The sequence below is a fragment of the Choloepus didactylus genome, chromosome 3 (genome assembly GCF_015220235.1).
Source record: "Choloepus didactylus isolate mChoDid1 chromosome 3, mChoDid1.pri, whole genome shotgun sequence".
NCBI lineage: Eukaryota > Metazoa > Chordata > Mammalia > Pilosa > Megalonychidae > Choloepus > Choloepus didactylus.
Window position 1 is genome coordinate 172,549,623 of NC_051309.1, and position 12,341 is coordinate 172,561,963.

The 12,341-nt window shown below is 38.1% G+C and overlaps 2 protein-coding genes across 3 annotated transcripts in view; one reads left to right on the plus strand and one right to left on the minus strand.

Moving 5' to 3' along the window:
* Positions 1-389: 389 nt before the first annotated feature.
* On the minus strand, positions 390-4,111 carry C3H4orf46 (chromosome 3 C4orf46 homolog). The gene is made up of 2 exons (XM_037830906.1): positions 3,440-4,111; positions 390-1,893 (listed from the first exon to the last, which is right to left on the minus strand). Exons 1-2 carry the CDS (start codon positions 3,623-3,625, stop codon positions 1,738-1,740), a joined length of 342 nt encoding a protein of 113 aa, XP_037686834.1. The 5' UTR covers positions 3,626-4,111; the 3' UTR covers positions 390-1,737.
* Positions 3,819-12,341, plus strand: part of ETFDH (electron transfer flavoprotein dehydrogenase) — a 44,978-nt gene continuing 36,455 nt past the window's right edge. Inside the window, exon 1 of one of the 2 annotated variants that reach the window (XM_037830902.1) lies at positions 3,819-4,185. In XM_037830902.1, coding sequence (XP_037686830.1) covers positions 3,954-4,185 — 232 coding nt within the window. In that variant the 5' untranslated portion in view covers positions 3,819-3,953. Of the gene's footprint in view, positions 4,375-12,341 lie in introns of both variants that reach the window. The other variant, XM_037830903.1, reaches the window with a different exon arrangement.

The following is a 12,341-nucleotide window of genomic DNA, read 5'->3' on the forward strand; positions in this document are numbered from 1 at the left end:
GGGGGTGGGTCCCTCAGCTGGCAGTGCCAGGAACTGGTATCGAAATATGCTTCCTGTGTTAGGGAGTCAGAATGTCTGCATTTTACCATTGATTTGAGTGCATCCTTAAGACAACTAAATGTAACAAAAATACAGGACATTTTTGGAAATTGTATGCTCTCCAGCAACTTTGTTTGAATATTTATATAAGCACTGTTTTATAAGTTATAAAATGCTATAAAAATAAATAAATATAAATGGATCTGAATATGGCCAATGCTAACATTTATTGATTAAATCTGCATGGTAAAAATACATGGATGTCCTTTAAATTATTCACCTTTCTAGTATGTTTGAAATATTTCAATTAAAAGTTTTTTAAAAATGAATCAAAAGAGATGGAAATAAAATTTGTTTTCAAGGAGTTTATTTCTGCAAGTTTTAACAACTGCTATTTTCAAGATACATAAGAAAAAATATTTTTCTAATATCAAAATAAGCATCTCTTTGGTACAGAAATCATGCCTGTGTGTGATCTTTAACTTAAACTCATAATTAAGAACTGTGACCTAATATGCTAAACAAAACTATTCATTGCCCATCCATTTGTCCCCTTTCATAGCCCCAATGTGGGACTTTAGAATATTGTCTGTACACATTTCCATATATACAAAGAATTAAGATGCTCCTATCAAAATGTCACAGAAGTTACAATGTAGAGATTTAGTTGGTTTAATTGACACATATGACACAAACTATCAAAAACAAAACAAAACAAAACAAAAGCAATATATAAGATAAAGGAGAAGTAAAAAACAAGGATCAGTAAGGTCAAAGAACATGAAAACAATCACACTATTTAAACTTGATGCATTAGAAACAAAAAACTTCTTTAGAATTGTTACATAAACAATTTCCAGTGCTCCAAATGCAACAGTTTAGAACCCTAACTCTAACAAGGCACTTTTAAGACAGCAATCAAATATATAAATACATCAAATACAGGAAACATTAACTGTAAAAGCACTTAACCACAGAAATAGAGAAAATTATGCATTCTTTCCAGACCGGCTTTCATTTTCTGAATTAAAGACTTAAAAAAAAAAAAATCATAATAAGGAAAAAAATACCCATCATGTATTTTAAAAAGCAATCATCAAAGTGCAAATCCTCATAAAAAAGACCTTTTTTTAAAAAGTAGATAAATAATTAGTCTTCATGCTAAAAACCGGAGGAAAAAAATAGCTTTAATCATGTTGGCTAACTTTTATCCAACACACATTCAGTGAAGGTTTTGTTTATTTAACAAACTATTTCAGGTGCTGGAGATAACAGAGGTAATTAAGACACCATCATCAGCTCTAGGGAACTTAGCTTGATGGAGATGGGTCTACCACTGGCAAATTTAATCACAGTTACCTACTTTGGTCCATAAAATGAGGCTACACTAAAACGTCCCCTCAAACTCTGCCATTCTTGGAATCTTCTTGTAAAATTAATAATGGCCTACCTAGTTAATACTGGTTGCACTGTAGCATTATAAATATTAATTATCTAATGAAATTAACTTTCATACCAAAAACTTGCTATCAACAAAAATATCAGTAACCTGCTTTCACAAAAATCAAAACCAAGAAAATTTCATTCCGAGTACCCAGAACAGCTTGAAAGAAATTATCCTATACATGTGCAAATATATATATGGAAAATTGAATAATTACACAGTCATTATTTCAATAGCTAATTAATCATGCCAAATCAGTTGTCAGGTCTCAAAGAATCATAGCCTTCTTTCAGGAGGTCCCTCCATGTTTTAAGGAAACGTGCATTTTCTGTACATTTGAAGGCAAGCTCTTCCACTTGAGCTGATACTGCAGATGTGGCTTCAAGAAGTTTGGTTAGTGAAAATGCTGCCTGAAAAAAAAAAAAAAGACAAATGGAAGTTTACCTTTAAAATTCTCATCTCATTTTATAAATAGTCTAAAAATACCTTAAAACCTTGAATCCAATGCCAGAGTTATTCGCTTTTAAAGTAAAAATTTCCAAACTAAAACACAGGCTCTTTCAGGGCACGTAAGAAATTTCTTAACATGAAATAAGCTTTGAGGAAATATGTCTGCCAGAAAAAGATACATTATATACGAGACATGACAAGTCAGATTTTATTATTATTATTGAAAATACACAGGAGTCTCATTTAGTTCACCAAGATGACTTAGACCCCTTGACATTAAGTACCAGAAGTATCTGAAGGTCTTCATCACAAACAAGTCTTACTAATATTTGGGTAAAAAAGGTCCTCACTGTTCCACTGCTTTTACCTGTGGGCATTCTAGAGCATGAATATGTAGGGACCAGAAAGAGATACTCCGGGCTCTGACAAATAACAACAAAATCAAAACACAGGCTCAAAGACAGATAATATCCAACTCTTGGTGGAAAACTCACTTCTTAATCAACTGTTTCCTTCAGCCATGACATAAAGTAACACTGTTCCCAGATAACACATCAGCACTTCATTCTACATATTTACTTGCAATCAGTCTTGTTCCAGCAAAGATAAAAGCTGGATCAGCACTTCTTAGTCATCTTTAAAATAAAAACAAATACTTTTTGAGTAATGAGATAATCGGCTTATTCCCCAGTTTCTAAACTCACAGGAAGGTGAATACACGTTCTATTTCACAAAATTCTCTTAGGAAAGTTACTCCCTACATACCTTATTCCACTTGACCCACTCAGAGTCGGTAAACACTTAAAACTCGGTGATGTGTGTTGGGGTGGTGGTGGGGGGGGGGGTGGTGCTAGTCTCTGGGGATTCGAGATTCAGCAGAAACCAACTGGCAGAAACTAGTTACGCATTCTAGCAATCATAGGAGTCCTGCTCTAAACCGTTAAAGTAACCAACAGAGACTAAAGAAAGGGGCCGTGCCTAACCTCTCCAAGCTAAGACCAGCACAAAGCAGGCCTGAGGCAAACAATTAGCATTATCAGCTGGCTCAGGGCAGATGGCAAATCACAACAGCGGGCTCTCAATCCCACGGAGAGAAATCAGCCAGCTCTTCAACACCAACAGAAAGCAAAGCTAACCCTTCGCCCAATTCAAACTGTTCTCTGATGGGGGAGCAGAGGGCAGACAGTGCCAGCACAAGGCGCTGCAACTGAGCTACGTGGTTTCAGTTACTGCTGATGATTGAAACCAGACCGCAAGACATAAAGAGACAATGAGGGACCGGAGGGGCGCGAGGAATGGTAACTCAATTCCCCAACACTAATCCAAAGCGGAACCCTAAAGGTGGAGCAGTAGTTTGACAGCTGGCTCCCCCGCCCATATGCTCAAGGAGACAGAGGAGCGGCCCAGGACACACATACCCTTTCCCTCCCAGGCCCCGCCGCGATTCTGCCTTCGGAGAAAAGCCGGCGGGGCACGCGGCACCGGGATCTGTGGACAGACACTCACATCTCCAATCTGCAGCTCCACTTCCTCCAGCCGGTCCACTGTTCGGCTGCTGCTCCTGCTCGGAACAGGCCAATCCAAAGTTACTGGGAAGACGGGGGAGGACGCTAAAGAGGCCTCTGAAGACGACCGAGAGCAGAGAGACGGCGGGGGCAGCGAAGAGGCACGCACCTCCCCAGGCTCGGCCATGGAAAAAGTCTGGGACGGAGCTCCGCTGATACGGTGGTATCGAACCTGCAGCAGCCGAGCCAACACCAACTGTCTTTCAACAGCTCGCGCCCAAAGCCCAGAAGCTCCGCCTCCTCCAGCCTGAAACCCCGCCTCGTCTCCTCTTGGGTCGCAAGTTCACTTTTCGGGAAAGCCAATCAGATGTCAGCCAATTCGCCTCGGGCCGCTCACCGCTCCTGCGCAAACATCCAGCTCGGCTCCAAGTAAGCCTGAGCGAAGGACACTACTCCCAGGATGCCATACGCGTCGCTACACCTCTTGGGACTTTATACTGAGTGCGCGTTGAACTATGGGATATAAGGATCCCACCTACCCACCCACCCTCGGGGGCCTCACTACGCCTGAGCCAACCGGAAGCGCAGGCCCATCGCGCAAGCCGAAGGTGGGGGCTGTGCTGGGATTTGGAGTCTCCTTCCTTTTCATCATTCGGCGAATGACCCAGAAGCCTCTGCTGGCTGTCGGGTCATGCGGGGCGCCAGCGCGGAGCGAGAGGGAGGCGGGAACTCCGAGAAGCCAGACCGGTAGGCTGAGCCCAGAGGCCAACGTCAGTGGGGGGACTGATGCTTCGGCGCAGGTGATAGCTCCCCCCGCGGCCTAGAGGTCCAGCGCCCGTGGCCAACCACAAACAGTCCGCCTCCCCTTGTGTTCGACTGAGAGCGCTCGGGTTACTGTGAACATGTTGGCGCCGCTAGCTAAGCTGTCTTGCCTGGGTGAGTGGCTACTCTGGACGGGAATGGGGAGGAAAATGGAGGAGTTAGGGCGAAAGGGGCACTGCCACATCTGGGGGCCGTGGGCACCTCTCCCCTCCGTCTCCTCCTCGTTCTCAGACTAAACTAGGGCAAAGGTCAAGCTGCACGCGTTGGTGGGACCTAGATTCCTCCGCCTGGGCTCGCCCGGATTGGAGAAATTGACATGCAGGACAAAGGTCATAGGTAGAGGAAGCTTGTCAACACGGCGCCCTGTGGACTCCTGAACTGAGTCTGTCCAAACTTTGGTCCTAATCCTTAGCCCAAATTTCAGGTGCTATTTTTTGTCTTGTTGAAAATGGAAATATGTGCACTATTTTCCCCTTGATCTTGACCTGACTTGCGTCTTTACAGCAATTCTAAGTCCAGTCTTAAGAATTTGAAGTCTGATCTGACACATCATAATTAGCATTCATATGCTGCCAAGTCATCTCTGGAGCTGGGAGTTTTTCTGCATTGTCTAAAATTTACTCTAGGGTCTTATCATGTGCTCATCGAACCATCAGAATGACACATGAAAACACTCCATTACCTCCCTTTTTGTTGAAAAAAAAACAGTAGAATGATGCAGTTGGACTTTTTAATGTTAAAAAGTCCAAATTAGAGAAGTTCATTAAAGGAGTTGTGCCACAGCTGCCCTTGTATTTTTATAAATCTGTAGTTTACTGAAGTTAACTTTTGGTTGTAGAATAAACAAATATACATATTGCTAATTCAAGGATGTACTTATTATGGAAATTTCATGGAGGTAGAATTTTATCAAATTACGCCCCTGTATGTTAGGTAGTTAGAATTTTGTTTACAGTTCCTGTTATCCATGCATGCATCTATTACTGCACCTAATGTACAAACATGCTTTTGGAACATCACAGCAGTCAGATGCTATGTGCTCTGCAGCCTAATTTAGTTGAAATCAATCTTGGGCATTGTACTAATCAAATTCCACCACAAGTAACATTTCCATTTTCCTTGGATGCTTATCATTGAGTTTTCATGGCCTATTTTTGGCACTGCTGGCAACAAATCAGTGGACATTAATGTGCCATCAGTGTGACATTGATATGATACATGAGTACAATGGACTTTGACTTCCCTTCTCTCCCAAATTCAGAAAGATGCCTAAATGTTCAAACCTCTAGGGTGGCGTCAGGGTCTGGGTGGCCTGTTGAGAGAGTGGGTGTGTGTCTGACAACTGAGCACGGATTCTGAGGCTGTCCTCGTGTGTCTGTTTTGAGAATATGTTTATGTATGTGAAAACTATTGAGTATGTAAGCATGAATATTGGGACGTGGAGATATATACACACACACACACACACATATATATTTATGTAATTGTAAGTGACAACTGGTGGTCAGGAGTGTGTCCCAGTGATGTTTACACGTTTATGAGTGTGTAAATAGGAACTTTTGCAGTGGTTTAGTATTAGCTAATTGAGAGCTCTTGCTAATAGCAAGAATTGACTATACTTCACATCCATACAGCTCTCTTTGTTGATTTCTGCTATTTCTTTGTTATAGTCTGTGTTTAGAAGCTTGTTTATTTTCCAAAAAAAAAAGACTATCTAATACTCAGTCCTCAAATATTTATGCCTACTGTGTAAACTAAAACTGGGATTTAGCATACAAGGAATAAGACAAATATTTTAGCATGCTCTGTATTGGACAATAGAGACAACTAAATGAGACATTTATGTTTCTACCATTTTTCTGGCCATCTAAATGTTTAAAACTTTTAGTCAGATTTTGTGATTTTTGAGATTTGTGTCATACTTAAAAAAGTTTTTTGTAATCTAAGATTTTAAAAAACAACTTTCCCATGTTGTCGCCATACTCTTTTTGTGTGTATTACTGTAAATTTTCTTGTTTTATAACAACTTTATGAAAAATAATTCACATACCATACACTTCACCAATTTACAGTGTACAATTCAGTAATTTTTAGTATATTCACAGAGTTGGGCATCCATTACCACAATCAATTTTGGAACATTTTCATCATCCCAAAAGGAGACCTAATACATAGAAGCAGTTAGTCACTACCATTGCTGCAACCCACACTATTCTTCTAGCCCTAGGCAACCACTAATCTATTTTCTGCCTGTGTAGCCTTGCCTATTGTAGAAATTTCATATAAATGGAATCTTTTCTGAATGGCTTCTTTCACTTAACATAATGTTTTCATGGTTCAGCCCATGTTGTAGCTATATCAGTTATTAATTTCCTTGTTTCCTTTTATTTATTTTTACTATAGCAGTTGTTGCTTTACAGAAAAATCATGCAGAAACTACAGAGCTCCCATATACTACCTCCCACACAGAGTTTTCCCTATTAACATTTTCGATTATTGTGGTATCTTTGTCACAACTGATGAAATATTATTATTATAGTTGTATTATTAACTATGGTTATATTAAGGTTCACTTTTTGGGTTGTGTAGTTCTAGTCTGGTAAAATATGTTCAACCTAAAATTAATCATTTCAGCCATTTACAAATATAAAATTCAGTAGTGTTAAATACATTCACAATGTTGAACTACCGTCACCATCCATTACCAAAATTTTCCATCTCCCCAAGCAGAAACTGTACCAATTGAACAGTAACTCTCCATTCCCCACCCACAACCAAGCCCTTGGTAACCTGTATTCTGTTTTCTGACTCTTATGAATTTGCATATTCATAAAAGTGAGATATGCAATATTTGTCCTTTTGTGTATGAATTCTTTCACTTAAAATGATGTCACCAAGGTTTATCCATGTTATAGCATATATCAGAACATCTGTCCTTTCTATGACTAGATAATATTCCACTGTGTATATATGTACCACATTTTGTTTAATCCATTGTTTTTTGATAGACATTTGGATTGATTCCACCTTATGGCAATAGTGAATAATGTCGCTGTGAACATTGGTGTGTATCTGTTTGAGACCCTGCTTTCAATTCTTTGGGGAATATACATAAGAATGGAATTGCTGGATCATATGGCAATTCCATACTTGCTGAGGAACCATCAAACTTTTCCACAGCAACTGCACAATTTTGCAATGCTGTTCCTATTTCTCCACATCCTCATCAGCACTTGTGATTTTTCCGTTTTTCTCATAGTAGCCATTCCAGTATGAAATGGTGTCTTGTTTTCATTTGCATTTCTATAATGGCTGATGATGTTGAGCATCTTTTCATGTACTTATTGGACATTTGTATATCATCTTTGGAGAAATGTCTGTTTTCTAATTTTTAAAAAAATAAGCAATTTTTGAATTGGGTTGTTTGTCTTTTTGTTGTTGAGGTGTAAGAGTTCTTGATGTATTCTGGATAGTGAATCTTTACCAGATATGTGGTTTCCAAATACTTTCTCCCATTCTGTAAGTTGTCTTTTAATTTTCTTGATAATGCTCTTTGCACAAAAGTTTTTAATTTTAATGCAGTCCCATCTATCTATTTTTTCTTTTGCTTTACATGCTTTTAGTGTAAAGGCTGAGAAACCATCGCTTAAAGCAAGGTTCAGAAGATGTTTCCTTATGTTTTTTCTAAGAGTTTTATTGTTTTACTCTTTATGTTTAGTCTTTCATCTATCTTGAGTTAAATGTTGCATATGGTGTGAAGTAGGGGTCTACTTTCATTCTTTTACATATGGATATCCTATTTTACCGGCATCCAGTTATTTCAGGAAATATTCTTTCCTCATTGAACGGACTTGGCACCCTTGTCACAAATTAGTTGGCCTGGGGAAGTAGAATGGTGCAGCCCATCTGGAGGGCAGTATGGTGGTTCCACAGGAAGCTAAGCATGGGGTTGCCATATGATCCTACAACTCGGTTATTGGGTATATACTTGGAAGAACTGAAAAGAGGGACACAAATGGACATTTGCACAGTGGGGATTATGGTGTCAGTGGTCACTGTTTGCAGTGGATGGAGATGGCCTAAGGGTATATCAGCTAATGAATGGAATGGCAAACTGTGGTATATACATACAATGGAATATTGAGCTGCTACAAGAAGGTGTAAAGTTGTGAGGTAAATGGACATTGAGGACAGTATGTTAAGTGAAATAAACCAGAAATGAAAAAAACATTATAATGCCTCACTAATATGGACTTACTACAATGTACAAACTCTGAGAGTTCAGTCTGTGAGCACAGATTATCAGGAGAAGGCTTATTGTAAAGCTTCCTAGATTGTAAGCTCTTACAGCAGTTACATCTATTCCTGAGTTGTAATGGATATTTCTAAATTCTGAGATGCTGAGCTCTTTGTGTATAACCTGGTAGGTCCCTGGAACTTTGGGTATCTGTGTGACACCTGAGACTCAGAGCCAGAGTCCAGCAGCTGTGAATATCAGCAATACCCCAAACAGCAAATGTTAAGGAGTCTGAAAAAAGAGATCAGACTTTAATTGGAGATAGGAACAAAATGGACTCAGTTAGGAATAAGGTAAATCAGACTAAAGGATAAAGAATGATAGTGACATTGTTTTTAAAACTTCAACTTCTGTGTGACACCAAAGGAAGAAGTGTTTGTTACATGCAAAATCTACATTTTTTTTGTAGCAGGCTATATAATTTAACTTGTATGGTCAGTGTATTCAAGCAACATGATTACATGGAACATTGAATAGGGAGGGAAATCTGGTTGGTTTTTACAGGTTAGTGTGTAGCTCCAATACATCCCAGAGTAATTTGGGCGGAGAATAAAAATGTATTTGCAAAGCCCCCTTGAGGGACTGGGGGAAAATATGGAAATACTAAACTTCGGCACCTGGGAAATTAAAGATAGTCTCACAATCATTAAAGGCTACCAGTTTAGAAGGTTGATTCCTCAATCTTGGGGCTTGCCCTTATGAAGTTTGTTACTGCAAAGGAGAGGCTAAGCTTGCTTAAAATTGTGCCTAAGGTCACTCCCAGAGCACCTCTTTTGTTGCTCAGATGTGTCCTCTCTCTCTCTCAGCCAACTCTGCAGGTAAGCTCACTGCCCTCCCCACTGCATGGGACATGACTTCCAGGGATGTAAATCTCCCTGGCAACACAGGATATCACTTGCGGGGACGAGCTTGGCCGTGGAATCATAGGATTGAGAAAGCCATCTTGGACCAAATGGGGGATGAAAAATGAAACAAAATAAAGTTTCAGTGGCTGAGAGATCTCAAATAGACTTGAGAGATCATTCTGGAGGTTATTCTTATACATTATATAGCTATCCCTTTTTAGTTTTTAGTGTATTGGAATAGCTAAAAGGAAATTCCTGAAACCGTTGAACTGCAACCCTTTAGCCTTTATTCTTGAAAACAGTTGTATAGCTATATAGCTTACACTGTGTGACCGTGTGATTGTGAAAACTGTGTGGCTCCCAGCCCCTTTTTCCAGTGTATGGACAGATGAATAGAAAAATGAGGACAAAAAAATAAATGAATAGGAAGGGATGGGGGTATGGGATGTTTTGGGTATTCTTTTTTACTTCAACTTTTATTCTTATTCTTTTTTGTTTGTGGTAATGAAAATGTTCAAAAATTGTGATGATGAATGCACAACTCTATAATGGTACTGTGAACAATAGATCATACACCATGGATGATTGTATTGTATGTGAATATTTTTCAATAAAACTGAATTTAAAAAAAACCAGTTGGCCATAGATGAGAGAGTTTCTTTCTGAACTTTCAGTTCTATTCCATTGGTCTATATGTTGTCTGCCCTTCTGCCAGTATCTTGCTTGTTTGGTTATTGTAGCTTGGAATAAGTTTTTAAATTGGGAAATGTGTGCACTACAACTTTGTTTTGCTTTTTCAAGGCAGTTTTGGCATTCCATTCTATTTGAATTTGATGATTGGCTTTTCCATTTCAGCAAAGAAGGTTGTTGGAATTTTGATTGGGATTGCATTGAATCTGTAAATCATTTTAGATAGAATTGATATCTTAACAATGTTTAGTCTTCCAGTCTATGAACACAGATTGTTCTTCCATTTACTTAAGTCTTTAATTTCTTTCACAATGTTTTGTAATTTTCTGGGTACAAGTCCTTTATATCCTTGGTTAAATGTATTCCTAGATATTTGATTTTTTTTTTTTAGTTGCTATTCTAAATGAAATAGTATTTTTGATTTCCTTTTCAGATTGTTCATCACCAGTACATAGAAACATTCCTGATTTTTGTATGTTGATCTTGTGCTGTGTCACTTTGCTGAATTTATTGTATAGATATGGTAGCTGTGTTGTAGATTTGGGGGGATGTTCCATATATGGGATCATGTCACTGCAAGTATAAATAGTTTTACTTCTTCCTTTATTATTTGGATGCCTTTTATTTCTTTTTCTTACCTAATTGCTCTGGCTAGAACTTCAGTACAGTGTAGAATAACAGTGGTGACAGTGGGCATTCTTGTCTTGTTCCTGATCTTAGGGGGAAAGCTCTCAGTCTTTCATCATTAGTATGATGTTGGCTATGGGTTTTTTCAAATTTGCCCTTTATCATGGTGAGAAAGTTTCCCTTTATTTCTGGTATTCTAAGTGTTTTTATCAAGAAGGGGTTCTGGATTGTCTCAATTGCCTTTTCTACATCAATTGAGATGATCATGTGGTTTTTTCCTTCGTTACATTAATGTGATGTAATTACATTAATTGATTTTCTTGTGTTGAACTACCTTTGCATACCTGGGATAAATCCCACTTGATCCTGGTGTATAATTTTTTTAATGTGCTGTGGATTTGGTCTGCTAATATTTTGTTGAGGATTTTTGCATCTATGATCATAAGAGATATTGGTCTGAGTTTTCTTTTCCTGTGGTGTCTTTATCTGGCTTTGATATGAGGGTGATATTGGCCTTGTAGAATGAATTAGGGAGTGTTTCTTCATCTTCAGTTCTTCAAAAGAGTTGAGCAGGATTGGATTTAATTCTTCTTGGAATGTTTGGTAAAATTTCCTTGCGAAGCCATCTGGTCCTGGGCTTTTCTTGTTGGAAGGTTTTTGATGACTGATTCAGTCTCCTTACTAGTTACTGTTTTGTTGAGATCTTCTGTTTCTTCTTGAATCAGTGTAGTTAGTTTGAGTGTTTCTAGGAATTTGTCCATTTTGTCTAGGTTATCTAATTTGTTGGTGATAACAGTTGTTCATAGTATCCTTTTATGGTCCATTTTATTTCAGTGGGTTCAGTAGTAATATTCCCCTTTTCTTTTCTGATTTTAGTTATTTGTGTCATCTCCTCTTTTTTTTTTTTTTTTTTTTGTCATTCTAGCTAAAGGCTTGTCAATTTTATTGATATTTTCAAAAAACCAACTTTTGTTTTTCTTTATTCTCTCAATTTTTAAAATTTTCTATTTCATTTATTTCTGCCCTAGCCATTGTTATTTTCTTTCTTTGTCTTACTTGGGATTTAATTTGCTCTTTTTTTCTAGCACCTCCAGTTTTGAGGTTATGTCTCTGATTTGAGAGCTTTCTTCTTTTTTAATGAAAGTATTTTGAGCTATAAATTTGCCTCGCAGCACAGCCTTTGCTGCATCCCATAAGTTTTGCTATGTTGTGTTTTCATTTCCATTCTCCTTAAGATATTTCCTAATTTTCCTTGTGATTTCTTCTTTGACCTGCTGTTTGTATATTGAGTACATTGTTTCATTTCCACGTGTGTGAATTTTTCATTTCTCCCTCTGTTATTGATTTCTAGTTTTATTCCATTGTGGTCTGGAAAGATACATTGTATGATTTCAATATTTTTGAGTTTATTGAGACTTGTTTTGTTAACTAACATGATCTGTCCTGGAGAATGATTCATGTGCACTAGACAAGAATGTATTCTGCTGCTATTGAGTGTTCTGTATATGTCTGTTAGGTCTTTCCACTTCTTTCATGTTATTGATTTCTAGTTGCATGCCATTGTGGCCATAGAAAATAACATTTTAATATTTTTTAATTTATTGAGGCTTTTTTATGGTCTA

Bases quoted from the DNA above. Each gene is read 5' to 3' on its own strand.
- C3H4orf46 (XM_037830906.1), bottom strand. From the start codon at position 3,625: ATGGCCGAGCCTGGGGAGGTGCGTGCCTCTTCGCTGCCCCCGCCGTCT. The intron at 1,894-3,439 runs GTGAGTGTCTGT...TTTTTTTTTCAG, and splicing joins TGGAGCTGCAGATTGGAGAT to GCAGCATTTTCACTAACCAA.